The sequence below is a fragment of the Rattus norvegicus genome, chromosome 9, assembly GCF_021556685.1.
Source record: "Rattus norvegicus strain SHRSP/BbbUtx chromosome 9, alternate assembly SHRSP_T2T, whole genome shotgun sequence".
In the NCBI taxonomy this organism is placed as follows: domain Eukaryota; kingdom Metazoa; phylum Chordata; class Mammalia; order Rodentia; family Muridae; genus Rattus; species Rattus norvegicus.
The window spans coordinates 128,509,068-128,534,000 of NC_141542.1; the positions used below are offsets into that span (position 1 = coordinate 128,509,068).

The following is a 24,933-nucleotide window of genomic DNA, read 5'->3' on the forward strand; positions in this document are numbered from 1 at the left end:
ACATACAAGAGATCTGTATCTCTTATTTAATACATTGTAGGTGCCCAACAAGCTTTTAAATTTTTGGTTATGTCTGAGGATATAAAGAACAGAATTTTGGCTCTACTGAAATGTTCTAAACACTTCCAACTTTTTTCTTCCCCTGCGATTCAACTCCAAACTTCTCACATGTTCATACCACCACTGAGCAATAAACCCAGCCCATCTATAGTTGTTGGGTTTTTTTTTTCCTGTATCTCACATTTGTCATTTTTGCATATGGTATGAGTTGGGTAAGTATCTCCTAAAAGGACCATGTGTTAAAAGGCTTTCTGGCTAGCCTGTGGTATTATTGGAAGCTGATATAGCCTTTAGCAAGTGGGGTCTAGTTACCAGAGGTAGTCATTCTTAAAGGTGACATTGGGATCCTGGATGCTTCCTGTTTCTCTTTGCTTCCAGCCGAGGTAAACAGGATCTAACTTTACAATAAGGAATCATGATAATGATCTGTGTATGATAAAGTAAGGTGTTGTTCCCCACAGACAAGAAAGCAACTAAAACAACCATGTTCTGAAACCTTCAGCCAAAAGTAAACCCTGGTAAGTTGATGGCCACAGGTATCGTGTCAAAGTGAAAAGAAACTAACACAGCAAGATGCTCCTGTCTTCCTGCTAAAGTTCAGCCTCAAAATATTTATGTTGTCAGGCTGGAGAGAGGGCTCAGCAGTTGAGAGCACAGGTTCAATTTCTAGCACCCACATGACAGCTCACAAACATCTATGTAACTCCAGTCCCAAGAGATCTGTTGGCCTCTGTGGGCACTAGACACACGAGTGGTACACAGACATACATGCAAGCAAAATATCCATATGCATAAAATAAAATAATTTTCAGTGTAAATAAAAATTTTATGATGGAATGGGTTCTAAAAGAGATTAGATAATCATCTTTTATCTGTACCCCTGAATATTTAGTCAGCTAAGATAATGTTGACTGTTTCTATGTGGTTATATTTCATAAAACAATCCAAACTTCAAAGGAAATTTGTAAAAATGGTTGGCCATTTCGGTATAATTAGAAGTATTACAGGAAACATTTCACAAGCTTGGCATTCGTGCTACATAATCGTGTGCATGTTCACTGAAGCCATACTAGGCTAAAGTGCATTGAATGACAGGGTTGCAATAAGTTGAAAAATCTATTTTGTTTGATGTTAGTCTGGCATTTCCTAGATCAACCTAGACCCTTTTCCCCATGGCTTTTCCACCCAAACTCTGACTAGTGTAATGGCAGTTCTTCCAAATTATCAGTTCTTCCTTTGGGAAATTAGATCCTCCCTTATGGAGGAGAATAAAGGTAATATCCTTTCTTTGCCTATCACAAGGTCATGGCTAATGTTGAATAAAAGAACAGGTTACTATGATAAGTTTATTAATATGTTTACATAACATGGGAGGCCAGAAATAAAGACCCAAAGACCAAAGTGTGAACTGAAGTTTCTAGAATAAAGCCTCACTTTATTCTGAACATTTTAAAGGGTTGGAGGGGCAGCTATGCAGAGAATAATTAAGGATAAGAGTTGCTCTTTATAAAGTATGGCCTTCTAGAATATCCTATTTTCAGGAACAGTAGGTCCAAGAATTTTTGTACAGCCTTCTTTGTAGGAGAAAGGTAGGACATGATGAGAGCAATCTCTTCACTTCCTTCAGCTTAAAATACACATTATGTCAAGGTGATATATTTGGAATAGTGCATGCTGAGTCCTTCTGTCTGTTGAGCTGTTAGATTTCTGGTGGTTGTTTGGGAAGTAACAGGTGCACTGTAAGAAATCTGAGTTCAGAAAATAGTAAATGGCCAGGACTCATTTGAGAACACACCTGGGTGTACAGAGATGATTGCCTAAGCGAGCTGGGGTTCTGGGTGTCAGGGAGCTGCAGGACTTCTAAGGGGAACTTTCTCTGGTGCTTCCTATGGGGTTGAGTGTGATTGTCCAACATACTGCAGAGGGCTGGCATGCCTTCAGAAAACCAGTCAAATGTTTATATTCCCTCTAGCTCTGCACCAACCAAAAAGAGCCCTCATACCTCTTTAGCCATCAGCAGAATCCTAACAGAAAAGATCTATCCAGTTGCATATTACTTTTATGCTAACTTTCTTTATGTAGAGTCTAATATTTTTTCTACCCAAAATCATCTAATTAAGGTGAACAAAAACTCAAGAGTGGAGTTTCCTACTCTCATGGAAAATCCTATACTGTGGCCTTCTTTGGGAACCTTGTTTTGATGGGAAGGGTCCTTTTAACCTGGCTGATGAATAATGTTACCCAGAACAAATGATCCTTAAGCAAACATATATTAATTCATTTAATAAACATTTCTATCACAATACCTTGCTTGTATCAACAAGAAGCAAGACAGGCAAGGATCTGGTCTTCATGGTATTGATTTTCCAGTAGAGATAAATGATTGAAAGTGTGTTTTCTTAGTTTGTTTTCAGACAGTTTTTTTAGTTGGGTCAGGATGTGACAAATAACAGAACTTAAGTTCATTCCCTAGTGTTGAGGGCTAGACCGACTTGAGGCTTTCCCTGAAGCTCTGATATATACAGAAGGAACATCGTTCTTCTCTGAGACCAGAACATGCTTGGCAGAGCTGATATTGGCCTGAGTCTAGAGCTTTGGGAAGCTTCAGCTCCAGATCCTAAGAACCAAATTCTTCCCACCCTTGGGGACTACAGATATCAGTCACAAGGCTGCTGTGTGCTTGGTCTGTAATGTTCTTGAGATACTCTGTGTGCCTCATGTGCAACATTGCCTGATAAACTTCCTGTTGACTTCATCTCATTTATCCCCTAGAAATAGTACACAATACGCTTGTCATAAGACATAGCTTATGTAAGACCTCCTAATTCTCAACAAATCTATCTCCTTATCTTCTCATCTGTTCCTCTCAAGATCTGTCACTGAAGAATAACCAGCTGGTCTAGGTCACTGTAGTGCCACAAAGAACATTCAGTTCATAGTCATAATAATTTGTAATATATGTGATTTGATCAATGGTGTATAAATAATAATTACAATAGTAGCAATCCAGAATGAATATTGACACCTATTGATTGGTGTTACAGAATTTTTAAAATTTTTGAATTTTAGTTTTTAGACATTTAATATTATTAATCATCAAAAGATATTTAGACTTAAAGCATAGCCAGCAGAGGTGAGTTGTACACACACAGTCCTATGGCCTCAATTGTCTAGCTCTGGGCTCACCCTTCCATCTTAAGGAGATTTGCAGGACCCCAATAGTGCCCTGCTTCCCTGTGAAGGCCCATGGGAATCCCAAGAACCAGATTGAAACACTACCCCACCAATCCCTTCCCAGTTGGGTCCCCTAGAGCCACAGCCAGGAGAGGTGAATTGCCTGTGGTACCCTAACCTCCATTGTAGGACCAACTGCCCTCTCTACCTTCTTGAGTAGTTCTGCTGGCATCAGGATCAACCAGACAACACCAGAGAAAACCAGATGACTGAAGGACAGTGTAAGAACACAATCAACAAGAGGTAGGGCAATAGGGCACCACTAGAGCCCAGCAATCCTACTACAGCTAGCTCAGGATGGATATCCTAACAAAACTGAAGCACAAGAAGATGATCTAAAATCCTACATTATAAAGTCAATAGAGAGGCCTTTAAAGAGAACATAAATAAATCCCTTAAAGAAATATAGGAAAAATTCAACCAAACAGGTGACAGACAAGAATAAAACTGTCCAAGAACTGAAAATGGAAATAGAAGCAATAAAGAAAACACAAACTAAGGCAATCCTGGAGATGGAAAACCTAGGAAAGAACAGAAACTACAGCCACAAGCATCACCTAAAGAATTCAAAAGATGAAAGAGAAAATTTCAGGCATAAAAGATATAACAGAGAAAATTGATACATTGGACAAAGAAAATGCAAAGTCTAAACAAGTTTAGACACAAAACATCCCGGAAATTTGGGACACTATGAAAAAAAAAAAACTAAGAATAATAGGAATAGAAAGAGAAAATTGCCAGATCAAAGGCCCAGAAAATATCTTCAACAAAATCATACAAGAAAATTTCCCTAATCTAAAGAAAGAGATAACTACAATCTACAGGTTCAATGCAATTCCCATCAACATTCCAACACAATTCATTACAGACTCTGAAAGAACAATTCTCAATTTCATATGGAAAAATCAAAAAACCCAGGATAACTAAAACAATCCTGTTCAATAAAAGAACTTCTGGAGGCATCACCATCCCTGATCTCAAGTTGTACTACAGAGCAGTGGTTATAAACACTGGATGGTATTGGCATAGAAACAGACATGTTGATTAATGGAATTGAATTGAAGACCCAAAAATAAACCCACATACCTATCGATATTGATTTTTGATAAAACCATACATTGGAAATGGGAAAGCATCTTCAACAAAAGGTGCTGGTATAACTGGATGTATGTAGAAGAATGCAAATAGATCCATATTCATCACCCCACACAAAACTCAAGTCTAAGTAGATCAAAGATCTCAACATAAACAAGATATACTAAATCTAATAGAACAGAAAATAGGGATTAACCTTGAACTCATTGGTACAACAGACAACTTCCTGAATAGTACACCAATGGCTCAGGCTGTAAGATCAATAATTGATAAATGGGACCTCATGAAATTGATAGTTTTTCGTAACTCAAATGACACTGTGGATGGGACAAAATAACAGCCTACAGATGGGGAAAAGATCTTCATCATCCCTGCACCTGACAGAGGGCTAATACCCACAACATATATAGAACTCACAAAGTTAGACATCAACAACTCAAATAACCCAATTTAAAAAGTGAGATACAGAGCTAAACAGAGAATTCTCAATAGAAGAATCTCTAATGACTGAGAAACACTTAAAGAAGTGTTTTTTTAATACAATTTTTATAAAGAAATGTTTAATGTCCTTAGTCTTCAGGGAAATGCAAATCAAAATGACTCTAAGATTTTACCTCACACCCATCAGAGTGGCTAAGATTGAAAACTCAAGGACAGCACATGCTGGCAAGGCTGTGGAACCAGGGGAACACTTCTCCATCACTGGTGGGAGTGCAAACTTGTTCAACCATTCTGGAAATCAATTAGGCTGTTTCTCAGAGAAATGAGATAATTTCTACCTGAAGAACCAGCTGTACCACTCCTGGGCATATATTCAAAAGACGCTCCTCAATACCACAAGGACACTTGCATAACTATGTTCATGGCAGCTTTATTCACAATAGCCAGAAGCTGGAAACAACCTAGATGTCCCTCAACTGAAGAACGGATAAAGAAAATGTGTACTCAGAATACTACTCAACCATTAAAAACAAGGACATCATGAAATTTGCAGCCAAATGGATAGAACTAGAAAATATCATTCTGAGTGACATAACCTAGGCTCAAAAGGACATGCATGATATGTACTCATAAGTGGATACTAGCCATAAAGTACAGGATAACCACACTACAATCCACAGATCCTAAGAAACAAAATAGTAAGGAGGGTCCAAGGGAGGATGGTTGAATCCTTCTCAGAAGGGGAAATAAAATAGATACTGAAGTTAGATGGAGAACGGGAACTGGGTAGGAAAGGGGAGTAGGAGGGAAGCAGGTGGGGAATCCGGTGTAGGGAGAGCAGAGGAGAGAGAACAGAATTCTGTAGTAGGTGGGTGGGGGCTGAGCGAGGGTGCTATTGGAGGGACAATAGCAGAGACTCTTAACAGTGGTGAATATGGGGGATCCTGAAGTAGCCACTTCTTTTAGCCAGGCAGGACTCCCAGAAGATGGATAAGGAGAGCACCCCACTTGCAAAACCTTCAATTCCATATGTATCCTGCCTACAAGATGTGCAGGGACAAAGGCAGAGCAGAGACAGAGGAATGACTAACCAATGACTGTCCAAAATTGAGAGCCACACCATGAGCAAGAGCCAATCCCAGACACTATTTAATGATACTGTTATGCTTGGAGACAGCCTAGCATAAGTGTCCTCTGAGAGACTTCACCCAGCAGCCAATGGAAACAGATGCAGAGACCCACAGCCAGACATTAAATAGATCTTGGAGAGTCTTGTGGAAGAGTTGGAGGGAAGGACTCAGACCCGAAGAGAACATAGACTCCACAAAAAGACCAACAGAGTCAAATTAACCTGAACGCTTGGGGGCTCCCAGAGACTGAACCACTAACCAAATAGTGAGCGTGGGCTGGATCTAGGTCCCCTGCACTTATGTAGCAGAAGTACAATTGATCTTCGTGCAGCATGCAGGTCCCCAGTGACGGAAGCAGGGGCTGTCCCTGAATCTGTTGCCTGCCTGTGGCCCCTAGCTGAGCCACTTTGTCTGGCCTCAGTGGGAGAGATTGCGCCTCGTACCGCAGTGACTTGATGTGCTGGGGGGAGGGGTCGAGGATGGACACAACACAAGATGACGCACGGTGGGGTTCCCTTCTCCTCGGAGAAGGGAAGGGGAGGATGGGGGAAGGATCTGTGTGAAGGGGTACTGGGAAGAGAAGGGGGCCTAATATTGGGAAGTAAAGCAAATAAATTAATTAATAAGAAATATCTAGGCATAAAAATACATTATAGGGGGTTGGGGATTTAGCTCTGCGGTAGAGCACTTGCCTAGCGAGCGCAAGGCCCTGGGTTCGGTCCCCAGCTCCGGAAAAAAAAAAAAAAGAAAAAAAATACATTATAGATTAATATTTCAGCAGAATGTAGAGTGAAAATAAAAGTTTGAGGAGAAATGTAAGAAAATTAAAATGCCTTTGTATGCAAGAAAGGACGTGGCAATTCAGTATTCTAAAATTATCTCTTAAATTCTAAAAGACTAGAGCTTTTGGTGAACCTCCCAGCCAGAGTTAATAATACATCTTGAGGTCACTTAAGATTCAAGCAACCAGAGCTTCCAGGGACTAAGCCACTACCCAAAGACTATACATGGACTGACCCTGGGCTCCAACCTCATAGGTAGCAATGAATATCCTAGTAAGAGCACCAGTGGAAGGGGAAGCCCTTGGCCCTGCCAAGACTGAACCCCCAGTGAATGTAATTGTTGGGGGGAGGGTGGTAATAGGGGGAGGATGGGGAGGGGAACACCCATATAGAAGGGGAGGGGTAGGGGCTAGGGGGATATTGGCCCGGAAACCAGGAAAGGGAATAACAATCGAAGTGTAAATAAGAAATACTTAAGTTGGGGTTGGGGATTTAGCTCAGCGGTAGAGCACTTGCCTAGCAAGCGCAAGGCCCTGGGTTTGGTCCCCAGCTCCGAAAAAAAAAAGAAATACTTAAGTTAATAAAGGTGGAAAAAAAATAAAATCACCTCATTCTCTTAAAAAAAAAAAAAAAGATTCAAGGCTGCTAGCCTACCTGTTTAACTACTCAGCCTGCTTGTTTAACCTACTTTTAAGAGAACAATGTAATCTTATGTATATATTCAAAGCAGCATTTTGCACTCCTGTTGAAAGAGAAATGAGTTCATCCACCTTTGACCCATCTAGTGGATGAATAGCTTTTAAAGCAAAATTTGATCTTTACATATGATGAAATATCAGGCTCAAGTACCAACCAGTGATACAATATGGATGAGCCTTGAAGATATTAAGCTAAATGATACTTGTCAGTCACAAAAAGACAGATAATTAATGACTCCACTTAACAAGGTACTAACAGTGGTTAGATTTATGGACACAGAAATTAGAAGAGTGTTTCAAGGGCTGGAAGATAATTGGAGGGGGAACCTACTGTTGAATGTGCACAGAGTTTAATTTTAGAAGATGAAAATGTCTGAAGATAGATAGAAGAGCTGGTTGTACAGTATAAATGTACTCACTGCCTCAGAAATCTACACTTAAAATGGCAATTTTCTTGCTCTGTATATTTTATCATAGCAAAAATAACTACACAGAAGCTATTTCTCTTGCTAAATAAAGGACTGAATAATACTTAAAAAGAGTGATGGGGCAAGATACTTTTTTTTAGTATAGGTAGGATGATTTATTGACTTTGAAGCCAACCTGATTTACAGAGCAAATTCCAGGACAGTCAGGACTTCACAGAAAAACCTTGGCCCCAAAATTGCCTAGCTGGTGGCTTTCTCTCCCTCCAAAGCATGGTTTGGGAAATCCAATTGGGAAACAGGAACTAAGTTCTATGTTCACAAACAGATTCATGAACAAAGCATCAGAACCACTTCCTACAGAGAAGAGAGATGTGCATGGGTTGAACCATATCCCCAACCCACAACCTGTGTGTCCAAGGTCTAAACACCACAGCACATAGCTGTATCTGGAGGCAAAACATTTAGGAAGGTAAGAAGGTAATGCTTTTGGGCTACACCAGTAACATTGTTCTTCTGTCAAACAGGGAACTTCAGCAAGGTACAAGCACAAAAAGATTGTGTGGGAAACTGGGAGGGTGGCTATCTAGAAACAAAGAGAGAGACGTTCAGAAGCCAGATCACCAGTACCTGACACTGGACTTCAGCCTCTAGACCTAGGAGCAGTTAGATTTCACTTAGGAACATATCAGACTCTGGTGTTGTGCCATATAACCTAGGCAGACCAATGGAAGCTACTCCAGGCCCACTGTCCCTGGTCTACTTTAAAGGAGACTAGGTCTACTTTAGTGTTCAGGATTTTAAATATTTACACACAATGAGACTCTTGGGCATGAGGAACAAATTCAAATACATGATTCTTTTGTGCTTTGTACACATGAATCTATGGACAAGAGTCTACCACATGGTTTAATAAGATGGCTCTTCAGGTAAAAGTGTTTGCTCCAGGGGTTGGGGATTTAGCTCAGTGGTAGAGCACTTGCCTAGGAAGCGCAAGGCCCTGGGTTCGGTCCCCAGATCCGGAAAAAAAGAACCAAAAAAAAAAAAAAAAAAGTGTTTGCTCCACAATCCTGATGATCTGAGTTCCACCCCATGGACCCTCTCAGTGGAAGCAGATAGCCAAGGTAGAGACAAGGCAGGTCACAGTGAGTTCAAGGCCAGGCTGATTAAAGGTGTATGTTCCAGGACAGCCAGGGCTACACAGAGAAACCCTGTCTCAAAAAAACCAATTAAAAAAAAAAAAAAAACTGAAGTGAGAACCCTTTGTTTAATTAGAAAGTGACACATAGGGGGGTTGGGGATTTAGCTCAGTGGTAGAGCGCTTGCCTAGGAAGCGCAAGGCCCTGGGTTCGGTCCCCAGCTCCGAAAAAAAAAGAACCAAAAAAAAAAAAAAAAAAAGAAAGTGACACATTAGAGCTGGAGAAATGGCTCAGTGGTTAAGAAAGCATACTACCCTTGCAGAAGAACTGAGTTCAGTTCCCAGAACCTTCTGTGTGGGGCTAACAACAGCCTGGAACTCAAACTCCAGGGCATTCAGTGCTCTCTTCTGGCCTCCACCAGCTCCTGCACTTACGTGAGCATGAGCACACACACACACACACACACACACACACACACACACACACACACACACACACACGTAAAATACACTTTTAAAAAAGGAAAGAAGGCTGGTTATGGTACTGCCCACTTTTAATCCCAGCATTTGGGTGGCAGAGGCAGGAGTTTTGAGGCCAGCCAGCTTGGTCTACGTACAGAGTTCCAGGACAGCCAGGGCTAACATAACAGATAGACCTTGTCAAAATCAAAAAAGAAAGAAGGAAGGAAGGAAAGGAAGGAAGAAATGGAGGAAGGAAGGCAACATATTTGTAGAAATAACAGAACATAAACACCTAAGTGATTAAATGTTTATTTTAATATACAGAGCTTCTGATCTATCCTTCAATATAGTACATGTTTACACTTTAAGAAAGAACTTTCATTTTTAACTCAGTACAAATAGTTATTAGTCTGCCATTCAACATAAGTACATTAAAAGTTCTTACTAACACAGGGCTAACATACCTTCCTTTAATTATGCTCATTGTAATTAGTCTGCATTGTATCTTAGGATTCACCCAAAGAGGTAATTCTTGTTGGATGCAAGATGTTTTATAGCTTACCTTTTAAAGTAGTTACAGTCAAAATAACTTAAAGAACTATAATCTTATTGTATTTTTTACCATAGTAATTAAAAGTTCAGAGTAGGTAATTTGATAAATGTTTATAGCTTTCTGAAAATTTAATATATACAAAGTAATGAAAAACCCGCATCTGTGGACATTGTTAGTAGATATTAATTAATTGTATAAACCAATAGGTTTCATTTTCATACACATATTCAACATATTTTTATTATATCCACTCACTTTTCTTTCCTCTTTGCCCTGACCCCCTTCATCTCTTCTAATTGTCCCCCTACAACTTTCATGTCTCTTCCATGCTCCATTTTCTAGACTGAAGTGTAAATATTTTCCCTCTAATATATCTTTTGAGTCTTTTGAGATGGAATCATATATCCAAAGCTGTCTGAAATTCTCTATGTAGTTGCAGATAACCTTTGATTCCTGAGCTTCTTGCTCATGACCAACTCTCACAAATGGATATTCTTAACTTCATCATTTGAAGAAATTATCACAGTTCCCATGGTTTGTCAAACCTGAATTTTTATGGTGTGGCTCACTGGCAGAGTATGTATTGAGCATGCTCAATACTGGGTATTCCAACCCTGGCACCAAACAAATAAAAAGTTGGTCCTCTGATGTGAATCTTAACTCTACATATACTCAGGTATTGTTCAATACACTTCTGTTACTCATGACCCATTATCCTATGTATTTTTTACAACAATGGTAAGAATGCGTCAACAAATGCTTATCAAATGCTCAAGATTTATAAGACATTGTTGTGTTCCAGCCTGTGGAGCATATGGTACATTGAAATAAACACATAACAAACAGATAAAAAACATCAAGGACCTGGCATGGTGGTGAGCATTCCAGAAGAGGATTCTAAATATATATATATTTCACTCAATAAGAATCTAATGTATGTCCTAGTGAGTTATACACCTGTATTTAGAACACCTAACAAACATTCATGTGATTGAAAAATTCCAGGGGGATATCATCTTTCCTCTTTGTTTCTTTAGTTTCTTTCTTGAACTTTAGACAAGCATGTGACCCAGGTGGATTTATTTAGTCAGAACACTGACAAATGTACTCACCATGCTCACAGGATGGACAAAAACAGAAATTCAGTCAGTAAGCAAGCTCAGGATAGTGTTCACTTTTATTGATAATTTAAAGTGTAAAGATTATAAAGGGAGATTAAACACAAATTTCTTGTTTAGGATTTCCCCTGTACCAGTCCTTGGTACTGAGAATTGAACTTATTGCTAAGACCTGCTAAGCAAGTATTGTATCTTTGAATTGTCTCCCCAGCCCTTGAGACGTGTAGATTGAAATGTTAGCTGCCACGCGAGAACTTGTACTTTACATATTGTTTGAGTTGTACAATAACAAGCTGTCAATGAACTTTAAACTAGTAGTTCTATTTCTTAGAATCCATCCTAAAAAAACAATTGGAAAATGTAAAATAGAAAAAAACTAGATGATAGCAGTAGTTTTATTGAACTGGTGGGATTATCACTAAATTTTGTCTTTGAAAGGTGTAGAGATTGTGATTTTGTTACTTTTAGAATTAAGAGCTGTAATTTAAAAAGAAAAGAACGCTGGGATGACATTCTGTAGTTGGATGCTCATCTAGCAGGAATGAAGAATGAGTTTAATATCCCAGCACTGCAAAATAAATAAATGAACCGATATGCTCAAGTCTCAAAGTTATTACCTCAGAAATAGGCTTACAGAGTTTGGAGTGGTGGCCCATATCTGTAATACCAGCACTTGGGAGGCAGAGGCAGGGTAATTTTATCATAAACATTTTGATGATGTGGCTATAAATGTGCAGTTAATACCCACGTGTTGTTTCTTTTTCTCAAAATCTCGAAGCTTTACTGGTGCCTCTGGAGGAAATCTCAAACTCTGTAACTTGGTGTTCAAAATTCCTCCTGCCCTTTTTCTGACTCTGCTTTTTGATATCCAACTCCTGTCATTCTTGTTGAACGTCATTCACCATACTTACAACTCAGATCTGCTGATGTTTCAGTTCCTAATCAGAGGTAGTACATTGAGCCTATATTCTTAGCTCCTTCCTCATGAACACCCCTCTGCAGGATCATTATATATACATATTAGAACAATCAGGTAATTTTTTCAATAAGAAGAAAAGCTAGAAAGGGAGAAAGGAGAAGGAGAGAAGGAAATATATATAGGTAAAAACTCCCTCTTGGAAAGGGAAGAGCTTTCCCCTCAAATTCGCAGAGTTCACTTGTGTGGAATCAGTAATTCTAGCTCTGAGTTACTGCTCTGTGTGTGTGTGTGTGTGTGTGTGTGTGTGTGTGTGTGTGTGTGTGTTCTTTACATGGAAAAAAGCTATTCCAGAACATGATCTTGTTGAAGTCTTCATTTTCTTCTCCCCAGTACCTGGATTATGGGTTATAACCTAATAGATGTTTAGTTCATATCCTAAAAGATGTTGACTGACAAAAAGGGTCTCCAAAACTCAAAAGGCCCAAGTTTGACCTCTCATTAACTCACTTGATAGAAGGAGAAAATCAGCTCCTACAAAATTTCCTTTGATCTCCACACTCACACATATACACACAAAATATAATTAATAATTTATAAAAACTTATTAGTAAACATGTTTGAGGCAATTTATCTAGTGTTATTGACCTTAATTGCATATTGATAGTGACTTACTAAAAATGTACCTTATGAATGATAATTTAGAGTTGAAATTTGATAATTATTTACGCTTAGTCATGCTATCAAGATTTCTGTGTCTTGTTTATTTGGACCAAATGCCATAACAGTCACTGTGTGTATGGAGTAATAAGGTCCACTTCTCTTTCTTCTAACAACTGATTTGAGATCATTTAGCTTTCTACTGTGTCTTGGAATCCTTTACCCAAAAATTATGGAAAAAAATACTTCAAAAAATAAAAAAGAGGTTCATAATAATGACCTGGCCACAGTAGATGGCAGGTTCTTATTCAAATTCTGTAAGTAATTTTAAGGTTTCATCAAGTGTATTGAGTGGATTTGGTCAATATCTGCTTAAACATGCTCTTATTTTTAGATACTGATTGGTCTCGATATTTTAGTTTTAAGCAATTTTTCAAATATAAATCTTAAAGGGAAGACTTTTCATCAAATTTATATTGATTCCTTACATTGATTCCAAAAGTAGAATAATGCAAGAAAGAAATTGTATGACTCTGGATACATGATTAAATAGCTTTCCAATAGGCAAAGCCAGGCTGGATGTGGTGGATCACACCTGGAGGTCAGTCAGCCGGATATACAACAAGGCTCTGTCTCAATAAAAACAGGGGAAAATAAATAAAAGGCAAAACACACTGATAACCTAAGAGTTTCTGAGTCATTACATTCCTTTGGGTCTTACTGTGTAGCCCTGGCTAGCTGGCCTGGAACTGGCTATGTAGGTCAAGCTAGCCTTGAACTCACACAGATCTCCTAACTTCTACCAAGTGCTAGGATTAAAGATGTATGTGAGTCACCTTCTAGTAACATTTTACACAGACATTTAACATTGGCAAATTTGATAGCTCCTCCACAATTCTTGTATTTCTATTTCTTTTTATGTTACCTACCCTCTCAACAAAGCTTTCCTAATCAGCTATTCTTACCAAGTTTCAAACATCCCTTTAGATGCTGCAGAACTTTAGCTGCCATGTAGTAAATAACATTTGAGCTCTCAGCACCTTCTTCAGGAGGATTCTGGACGGTGAAGTTAGAGGAAGGCAGAATGCTGCTTGAGTCTACCATAATTTCATCCTGCTTGGAAGAATCTCCTCCATGAATCTTTGGAACTGCCTGAAGAAGAACATAAGCCAGCAAAATGGATCAGTGTGGGAAGGGTGCTTGCTGCCAAGCCTGATAATCTAAGTTAGGTCTCTGAGATCCACATGATAGAAGGAAAGACCTCACTCCCATAAGTTGCCCTTTGACCTCCATTCACACAAGGGGACCACTTATCTCCAATAGGAATCAGCTGGTGAAATGTTTAATGAATACTATTGTTTACTTTGTAGACATTAATGTGGAATGCCAAATTTTGTAATTTTCCTAGAAAATTTGCAGTTTATGATTTTATGTGTGAATTTGGCAAAAAACAATCAAGTGGCATGCACATTATATTCTCTCTCTCTCTCTCTCTCTCTCTCTCTCTCTCTCTCTCTCTCTCAATCTTTCTCTCCCCCTCCTTTTGTTTTCTTTGGTTTGGTTTGGTTTTAAGAAAAGGTATCACTACATATTCACAGTGACTGACTTCAAATTCATAGTCCTGCCTCAGCCTCTGAGTGCTGTTGTACCTGGCTTAGTTACTCTCTTAATAAGTCCCAAGTACATATAATATACTTTTTAATCATTTTAATGGAACTAACCTTTAAATACAATTTGATGTAACCTTAACAAAACTATTTCAAAAATGCTTTCCAATAAATTCCTCTATCAAAAACATAAAGGGCACTCCAAGCAATGGTGGTGCACACCTTTGATCCCAGCACTTGGGAGGCAGAAGCAGGTGGATCTCTGAATTTGAGGCCAGCCAGGTGTACAGAGTGAGTTCCAGGACAGCCAAGGCTACACAGAGAAACCCTGTCTAGAGAAACAAAACAAAACAAACAAACAAAAAAAAAAACGAATGAATTAACAAAAATCCATAAAGGGCAAATCTAAATAAGTTTAGTAATTCTAGGTTGGTTTTGTTTGTTTGTTTGTTTGCTTGTTGTTGTTTGAAATAGTGTCTCATATAGTTTAAGCTGGACTTGGTACACAGATGAGAATTACCCTGAACTCCTTATCCTCCTATTTCCATCTCCCAAAGTGCTCTTGGATTTATAGGCGAATAATTTGTGAAGTTCATACATAAGGTTCCTTTCCAACCCTTGCAGGTCTATGATTTGCACTTTGCTTTATATGATAGATTAAGAGCTGCTTCGAGAAGAATGGGTTTTACAGGTCACCCTTTTGTTTAGCAAAGTAGCAGAGTCCACTAATTCTAGAGAAACCCACTCTACTTCCCATCAAGCTTCTTTCTAGCTCACTCTGTGTGAGCTCCTGCAGTCTTCTGTTCTTCATCTGAAAACTGGGGAACATAATACTATTACCTGATATGGTTTAGATATGGTTTATCTCTTCCAAAACTCATGTTAGAATTTGATTCTCAATGTAATGAGAGATGCGGGGGCCTTCGTGAGGCAACAAGATCTCACTGCAGAGAGCTACATCTAGAAGCATCAGTTACTGTAAGCACAGGCTTTAAGTTGTTATGAGACAAGCCTGGCACCTCCCCTCTCATGGACTCCTCAGTCTCTCTCACACAAGTTCTACTTCCACACTGCTGACTTTTCATTCCTGGCATGCACAGAACAACACATGACCCACTCCAGAAGCTAAGAAGATGATATTGGACTTTCCAGCCTCCAGAATTGTGCAGTAAATAATCCTTTTTTTTTCTTTAAAAATGTATTAGTCTTCTATTTCCTCCTTCTCTTCCTTTTTATCCCATCTGCTGCATGGACTGTGATGCTCAGACCCTAATATGTGAGGATGGGGTAAGACAGTCTTGTTATGTAGCCCTAGGTTTTCTGGCATCTGTTACATAGCCCAGACTAGTCTTGAACCCTCTGAGATCCTCTTGCCTCAACTTCTAGATTGCTGAGATTACAGATGTTCATCACCACATTTGTTTTGATTTCTTGAGACAGTCTTCCATAGCCAAGGCCACCCTTGAATTCCTGATCCTCTTGCCTCTACCTCTTAAGTGCTGAGAAGATTGAAAGTATTTGCCACAACGCTCAACTTTTTTTTTTTTACCCTGTTTGTTGTGAGTAGCTAAACTTAGTTTTCAAACTTTGCATGGGCTGCAATTTGCAGGTTGACAAAGAGCAAAATAGGCTGAAGTTCCAACATGAGTTGATTGCTAAAGGGATGCTCTCAGGTGAAACTTTTAAGGGCATTAGCAAAGCAACCTGGAAAAGAATGGAATGCTGAAGAAGACATTGCTGCAAGACACCTCTAGCTGCACCTAGATCCACAAGAAAAGTCTGAAACACAGTGACTAGAACAGGAATTGGTAATAGGAACCCAACTATGGCACTGGGTTGCTTAACCTTGATGTCAACTTGATTGGAGCTGGAATCAACTGAGATACATGCCTGTGGATGAGTCTGTGATAGTATTTCCTGGATAGATTTATTGTAGGGAGAATACCCTCCCTTTGAGGGGGTGGCATTTTCCTGCAGCTTCCCTCATATAAAGAGATCAGAGGAAAAAGTTGTTGCTTTTTGCCTACCTACATTTACTCCTTTCTGGTGAGTGCACCTGCTCTACTGTTGCTGCTGCCACTGCACCTCCTATCCTCTGTTGCTATCAAAACCCAGCTTCTTTAGCTTCCAATATGGACTGAAGACCAATGACTCTCCAGGAATCCTCAGTGCCTTCAATACTACAGAGGGTTGCTGATGCTTCAAGCCTAGTGAACTGAGTAACTACTGTTTCTTAGCCTCTTAAATATGTAGACCACCATTGTTAAACTACCCAGTGCATATCATGTAAGACAGTATAATAAATCCCCTTTGTAATATTTATTTACTCTATTGGTTCTGTTTCTGTACAGAACATCACGTAGTATAGACTGTTGTATCTTTAGTTGCTATGCCTAATGTTTTTTTGTACCCAGGTCTTTTTAGGACCCTTGCATGCTAATGCTAACCCCACAAGAATCAATGTGGAGTTATATAATGTTTTGTATCTTATTATATTATATACTTGATATATTTATATTAGATATATTATGAACACAAATATATATTTGTATAATTAAGGCAGTTCGTGTGTAGTTACAGGCATGCATGGCTCAGGACAGAGTCGGCCACTGTTTTATGAAGCTAAGAGTTAGTGCTTTTGCAGTTAGCTCCTTGCAGAGGGCCTACATATGATTCCCAGAATCATATGGGGTTTTACAGCCTTTCTTAACTACAGCTCCAGGAGATCTGATGCTCTCTAGCCTCCTTAGGAGCCAGGCATACGTGCGATATACAGATATAAATTTGGGCAAAACATACATAAAGTAAAAAAAAAATTTAAATTATACTCTAAACTTTAAAAGCTGAGAAATATTGGAAATGGTCTTTAACCTTTCTAGGCCTCTCTTTTTACACTAATATGGGAATAATGGAGGCTATCTTACAATGCTTTCCTATAAAGAGAGTGAGGTTCTTTAGTTTTTAAAAAGGTAAATTATAGCAGTAATACTTCTTGGTACAATAAACTAAGTCACTGCCTTAGTTAAGATTTTACTGCTGTGAAGAGACACCATGACTAAGACCAACTCTCATAAAGGAAAACATTTAATTGGGGCTGGATTATAGTTTCAGAGGTTTAGTCCATTATCATCATGGTGGGAAGCATGGCGGTGTCAGGACAGACCTGGTGCTGAAGAAGGAGCTGAGATTTCTACATCTTGATCTGTGGGCAGCAAAAGGAGACTGTGTGTATCATTATGGGCATAGCTTGAGCCTATATGACCTAAGCCTGCCTTCACAGTGACACACTTCCTCCAACAAGACAATGCCTACTCCAACAAAGCCACACCTCCTAGGAGTGCCACTACCTATGGCCAGGCATTCAAACAAATGAGTCTTTGGGGGCCATACTTACTCAAACTACTACAGCCATCTTAAGAATTAAATGTCAGGGCTGGAGAATTAAGTATTAGTGGCTCGGAGGTTAAGAAGAGCACTTGTTCCTGCAGAAGATCTAGATTTGATTTTTCTGGAAGTACTTGGTGGTTCACAACTATCCATAACTCCAATTCCAGGAAGTCTGACACCCTCTTCTGACCACATGCACCAGGCATGCACATTCACTTGTTACACAGCTAAAATGTGAGCAAAACACCCTTTTGTATAACATAAAATAGATCTAAAAATGTGTTTAAGTTAAATATCATCTAAAAATATACTGTCATCTTAAATTGCACCTATGCTGACTTTACTTACAGGATCAAGAAATGCTAGGCAAATCTACCACTAAGCTACATTTCTAATCCTTTTAAGTTTTTCTTTTGTTTTGGTTTGAGACAGGGTCTCTCTAAGTGGTGTAGGCTGGCACAGAACTCACTGTGTAGAATTGAAGACTTTGAACAAAAGATCTTCCTAACTTAGTCTTAAGGGTAGCTGATGTAAAAGAGATGAGCCATTATACCCAGCTTTCTAGACCATGAACTACACTAACTTGAGTGGGATTAGATACAACCACAATAGAGTTAGGTGTATTCTTCCCCAGCTTGTTTACAAATTTAGCTGTAATAGCAGAATACAGGTAGCACATGTCATTTCTGCTCTGAGGTCCCTACCTTTGTTGAATTAAAGATGTCCTCAGTCACTGGGTTATGGCTTGCCAGTTGAGACACCCATCCAAACTGCTCTTGCATTTTCTCCATCAGGTATATGGTATCTTCCAAATGATACTGGGTCATCTGGACAATCTGATCATATTGCTGATTGGATACATTGACTAATTTCAGGGCCTCAAGGAATTCTATGTGTAGTTCAGGTACATCAGGGCATTCTAGCAAAGAAGTAAAGAAATAGTAAAGGAAAGTTCCAGAAAACTAGGACGTGGATGGCACAAGCTTAAGACACAGAGTTCTTAGTTAATGCTTGTTGTTTGTAGTAAGCAAAATTGCTGATATCACTTTCAAGTGAGACCTGGTTTAACTAATTGCTAATTATATGGTTTTATAGAGCAGAAGTGGGTAGATAAAGAAAAGAACTTCTAAATTTGTCCTGCCTACAAGAAGTGCAGGGAAAAAGATGGAGCAGAGACTGAGGGAACGACCAACCAGTAACCAGCCCAACTAGAGACCCATCTCATGGGCAAGAACCAATCCCTGACACTATTAATGGTTCTATTATGCCTGTAGACAGGAGCCTAGCATAAACTGCTCCCTACGAGGCTCCACTCAGCAGCTGACCAAAATAGATGCAGAGACCCACAACCAAATATTAAATGGAACTCAGGGAGTCTTGTGGATGGGTTGGGGGAAAGACTGAGATACCTGGAGGGGTTAGGGACTCCACTGGAAGAGCAACAGAGCCAACTCACCTGGACCCTTGGGGACTCCCAGAGATTGAACCACCAACCAAAGAGCACACATAGGCTGGACCTAGCCCCACCCCCTGCACATATGTGGCAGATGTGCAGCTTGGGGTCCCCCAACAATGGGAGTAGGGGCTGTCCCTGACTCTGTTGCCTGCCTGTGGACCCTGTTCCCCTAACTGAAGCACCTTGTCTGGTCTCAGTGGGAGAGGACCTAGACCTGCAGTAACTTGATGTGCCAAGGTGGGTTGGTACCCAGGGAGAGGGGCCTTCCCCTTCTCAGAGAAGAAGAGAAAAGGGGGATGGGGGAGGGACTTTGTGAGGACACTGGGAAGAGACAGAGACTGTGATCTGGATGTAAAGTGAATAAATAAATTAATTAATGGAAAAGAAAAGAGGAAGAATTACAAAAATGTGAACTCATATGATGTGAGATTATTAAATCAGAGTACAAATTGCCTAATTAAAATTTTATTATAAAGAAATTCTTGTTAAAAGTCTCATATGCCTACTACCTATATTTTAAGGGGGGACAGTACATGGAGTGTAACTCAGGACTAGACCGCCTACTGGACAGTGCAAGTCCTGTTGACCATTAGTCCTTACACCCAAAAACTTGACTAAAGCAGAAGTGCCTCCTTTACCCCTTCCATGGCACATTCTCTCTATCCCATCAAATGAGGAAATTTAAATGTATAAGCCCAATGGAGGTGTAAGAAAAAAGAATCTACTTAAGACTGGATAAAAAAAATGCATAGTGAGACAGTGAAAATCATGACCAGTGACATTTGAAGAAAATATTTTTCTATTACATGTTTCAAATATGATATAATTATAGCTATGGAATTGCCCATAGAATAATTACTTGATAAAATATATGACAGTTGCCCTTGTTTTGTTTTTGGTAAGGGAGACAGGTTCTCACTTGTTAGGCCAGGTTGGCCCAGAACTTGGCTATGCCAATCAGGTTGGTCTTAAACTTTCTCTCCTCTTAGCTCTATCTCTCAAGTGCTGAGATTCCAGGCATATAGGCTACCATGTTCTTCTCAAGTAGTTTTCTGTTTGTGTGTTTTGTAATAGCAACATTTAAAAAAAAACTTAAGGCAGTATCTTAAGTTTTTATTGTGGTGATGAAACACCATGACCAAAAGCAACTTAGGGAGGAAAGGACTTATTTGGTTTACACCAAATACATTGCACATCAGTGCTCATCATTAACGTCAAAACAGGAATCCAAACTGGATAGGAACCCAGAGGAAGGAGCTGATGCAGAGGCCAAGGAGGAGTGCCACTTACTGGTGTGCTCTTTATAGCTTGCTCAACTTGCTTTATTATAGAACCTGGGGCCACCAACCCAGAGGTGGTCACATCCACAGTGGGCTGGGCATTCCCAAATCATTAAGTGATTAACTAATTAATTGAGATGCCTACAGACTATTCATATAGAGGCATTTTCTCAGTTGATACCACCTCCTCATTGATGACTCTACCTTGTGCCAAGTTGACATAAAACTAATCAGTATAGGCATTTAGTTAGAGAATGGATTATAACATTCCAACGCAGACCGACATAAATAATGAATTAATGATTGTGAGATATTTTTCACTTAGATGAATCTTACAAACTAGACTGGATGAAGATAAAAATAAACAATAAATAACATTAAGACAAATTTTACAGGGTTGTGGTAATAATCCCTATAAGGCACACACCTTTAATCCCAGCACTTAGGAGGCAAAGGCTCCAGATCTTTGAGTTTGAGGCCAATTTGGTCTACATCGTGAATTCTAAGCCAGTCAGGACCACAGAGTGAGACCCTGTCACAAAGTAAGAGAGAATATTCAGAATTTGGAAATATGGTAAAGTAATTCTACATGTTCCCCCAGTATAGTAGTCTCTTCTCTCTGTTTATCATTCTCTCTGGTCTGGTGACTCTGGGTTCTATAAACAAACAGGCTGAGCAAGCCGTAAGGAGCAAGCCAGGAAGCAGCACTCCTCCTTGACCTCTGTATCAACTCTTTCCTCCAGAATACTATCCAGCTTGAGTTCCTGTCCTGACTCACAAACAGACTTCTTCTTCCTGATTTCTCTAGACAAATGATCCTTTGTAGGGTTTACAGTATACTGTTGGATAATACCCGATAATATGACACTAGATAGATGAAAATTATGGACCGAAGAGTTTTAAATTATTGTTTCAATTATTGTTTCTAGCAGAGATGTGAGTTATTTTTCTAATAATAGTTATAAGGATTATACTGTTACTGTCCTCTTATATACAAACTAGTAATATGCCTATTACTAGTTTGGGGTTTGTTTGTTTGTTTGTTTTTCAAGACAGGCTTTCTCTATGTATCCCTGGCTCTCCTTGAACTCACAGAGATCCACCTGCCTCTGCCTCCCAAGTGCTGGGATTAAAGGTGTGTGCCACCACTACCGCCCATCATAATTTTGTAATCTTATTTCAGCATTTTATCCTTGATAAATATGGAGTTCTTTGGTTTGGTGGGGTTTGGGAAGTTGTTGGTTTGTTCATTTGTTTTGAGGCAGGCAGGGTTTCACTCTGTAGTCCAGGCTTGCCTGAAACTCACACATAGCCCTGACTGGCCTAGAAGTAATGGACTCAGAATACATTTGTTATATATATATATATATATATATATATATATATATATATATATATATATATATATGTATGTATATAACAATTTGATTTGATTTGGCTGAGACAGGATCTTTATATAGCTCAGCTTGGGTTCAAACTCTTGAGCTTTAGCCTCCTCAGTGCTGAAAGAGCCAGAGTTGGGGTCAATCTAGGGCCAGTGGGAAAGTTCAACGGCAAACCTCCAAGCACAAAGACCCCTGCCTTCCAGGGAGTAGTTAGTTCCCAGAGCAACTACAAACCAAGCTGTCAAACAAAGCTACCTGTTACTCCCGACTGACCTCCCCTTGACTCCCAACCGTTCCCCCCTAGAAAGTCCAGAATGGTCCACTGATCACAAGTCAGCTTGGAGATCACTTTACCCCATTAATAATACACTGCTTAGCTACCAATTGTTTGAATTCTGCACCAATTGTTTGCAATGCATTTAACTCCCTGCCAGAGTCTACTTGAGGTCGTCTCCCCTTGAAGTGGGAGGACCCCAGCGTGCCGGAATTAAACTCCTCTTGCTATTACACTGATTACCGTCTCCATGAGTCTCATTCAAGAAGTCCTGGAAGAGGTTCAATTTGGACTTCACAGTGCTGGGATTATATGTCTGTGCTACTGCACCTAGTTCTTCAGCAATATTTTAAGTTTAAAATTAGAATTTGTGGATGTAAACATTTTAAACATAAAACACTGTTAAGTATAGTATATATATATATATATGTATATGTATATGTGTGTGTGTGTATGTATGTATGTATACATGATATAGTATATGAGTAAAATGTAAAAGTAAAGACATAAATACTAATTAGTCATTTGCATCTATTTTTTTGAGACAGTGTTTCACTATGTAGACCAGACTGGGCTTGAACTCACAGGAATCCACCAGCCTGTGCCTTGAGAGTGGCTGGATTAAAGGCCTGAGTTACCACACCTGGCTGCTGTCCTCTTGCTATTCCTGTGTTGGTGGGATTTCAGGTGTGTACCAGCATACCTAGTTATGTAATTCTGGAAATGAGTCCTAAGATTTTGTGCATACAAGTCAAGTGCTCTACTGAGTTACATCCACATCCCCTCTGTTTCCTAAATTTACTTATTTATTGTCTTGGAGCAGGATTTTATTATATATTTTTACAGAGCAATCCAGCCTTCACATGCAGCTGCTGGGACTCTGTTTTGCCTGTAGGCACAAGCTCTAGCTCCCTCCATTTCCTTTCGAGAAGATGAAAGGAATGTGATCTAGAGGAGTGACAGTTGTGTTTCATCTAATTTAATAATGTTTAATACTTGATGTAAGTACAAAACGTGGGGTTTTCTTATGTCCTTTACAGTTTTAAAATAAGTTGCTTTTTAAAAATAAGTTTTAACGGTATGGGATTATATTGAGACACATGTTTCCTTATATTTTACCTTTGTGACAATCAACCTACATTGCACTTACACTGTATAACCTGATATATGCCATATCTATTAAGTAATTGCTATAGTTTAGATATTTACTAAAGACCTATATGTCTTAATCCAAAGTCTTACCCTAGTCTGAAGTAATGGAAACTGTATGAGATAGGGCCTAGTATAAGGTCTTTAGTCCATTGAGCCTAAAGGGCTCTTTCTTTCTCTTTTCTGTTCTCATACATGAGGTAAGTGGCTTTGTTTTTCCAGGATATTGGACCACCACATCACAAGCCCAAAACAATGGGCCCAGCCAATCACAGATGGAAATACCCAATTATGTGAACCAAAATAACCCTTTTCTCTCTGTAAGCTAATTTATCTATTTTAATGATAATTAAAATAATCATTATAATTACTAATGTTAATAATTATAATCATCACATTATATCTGTGACAAACAGAAAAATTACTTATCAGTCCTTTAAATAGGTGGAAGGAAATAGATGTAAAAATTATATAAATGGAGTGCTTGAATGGGATGGCTTTTGAAAGTTATCAATTCATTAGCTCATTGTGTGTTTGTGTTTGTGTGTGTGTGTGTGTGTGTGTGTGTGTGTATGTGTGTTGTGGGGGTTTCATTCATATGTGTGTGCATCATAAAGTCAATCAAGTGTCCATCTACTCCCTTTTGTTCTTATTTTGTTTTGAGACAGGGTCTCCCACTGGAATGAAGGGCTTGTCAATCATGGTAGGCTGGCTGGCTAGTGAGCCCCAGAGATCTACCTCTCTACATTTCACCAGTGCTAGGATTATTAGCACTCAGCCCAGCCTTCTACACGGGTTCTGGAGAATAATCTCGGTTATGCTTGCATAGCAAGCACTCTGTCAATAGAGCTATCGTTTCTTCTGTACGCAACTCTTCAAATGACTTAAAATGCATGAATAATGAAAGTCACTGATACTTCAGGCCATATTTACTTAATGCTCAAAAGACCTGTTAATGAAATTGATCTGTTATTCCCAATTTCAAATGATAAAACAGCTCGTTCACCCAGTCAAACAATTCAGGAGGAATAAAACTCAGCAGCTTTAGATAAAGTTCCAGGAACATGGGGCACAATAGTTTATAATCAAAGCCTGGAAAGTACTATCTTTCAAAGATAGTCCTATCAAGACAGATTCTAGGTGTCAAATTTTTCTGACACACATTCTAAGGTGGGATAGACATATGCTTGAAGGGAGATATGGAGAAATAGGCAAACCCATTTAGTTAATGGATATATTTTGTTCTAAAGGAAGGGCTGAGAAAACACCTGTGGAGTTGGCTGAAGAGAAAAGGGAATAAAGCAGAGGAGAGAAAGAAAAACAAAAACAAAAATCATCCTCATTCTTGTTCAGGCCCAGGGGACCTGCTCTTTGCAACCTCAGTACATGTGAAAACTGAGAAGAGCTCAAGCTAGTAATATTAAGCAAAAGAGGAAAGGAAACATCTTGATACTTAAGAGGCTTAGTAACTACCCAAACACTGCATTGGTCCAGTTCGGCAAACTATAAAAACCATCTTTTGCTAATTGGTTGAGCACAGTATTAGAATAAAAGCCTTACCCTTCTTAAATCACAGAGCTTAGAACATCTGCAATGCATTAAGTTTCAGGGTGCAAAGATCTGTTCCATTAACAGAGAACATTAATCTGTAGTTTTGGTGTTCAAATTTGCTTTTGATTGGTG

At 39.2% G+C, this 24,933-nt stretch overlaps 1 protein-coding gene across 2 annotated transcripts in view; it reads right to left on the reverse strand.

The window, feature by feature from the left end:
• Window positions 1–9,762: 9,762 nt before the first annotated feature.
• Clul1 (clusterin like 1) overlaps window positions 9,763–24,933 on the reverse strand; it is a 37,938-nt gene continuing 22,767 nt past the window's right edge. The window contains 3 exon segments of one of the 2 annotated variants that reach the window (NM_001033071.1): window positions 13,671–13,685; window positions 13,688–13,864; window positions 18,411–18,625. In NM_001033071.1, coding sequence (NP_001028243.1) covers window positions 13,674–13,685; window positions 13,688–13,864; window positions 18,411–18,625 — 404 coding nt within the window. In that variant the 3' untranslated portion in view covers window positions 13,671–13,673. 2 annotated transcript variants of the gene reach the window in all.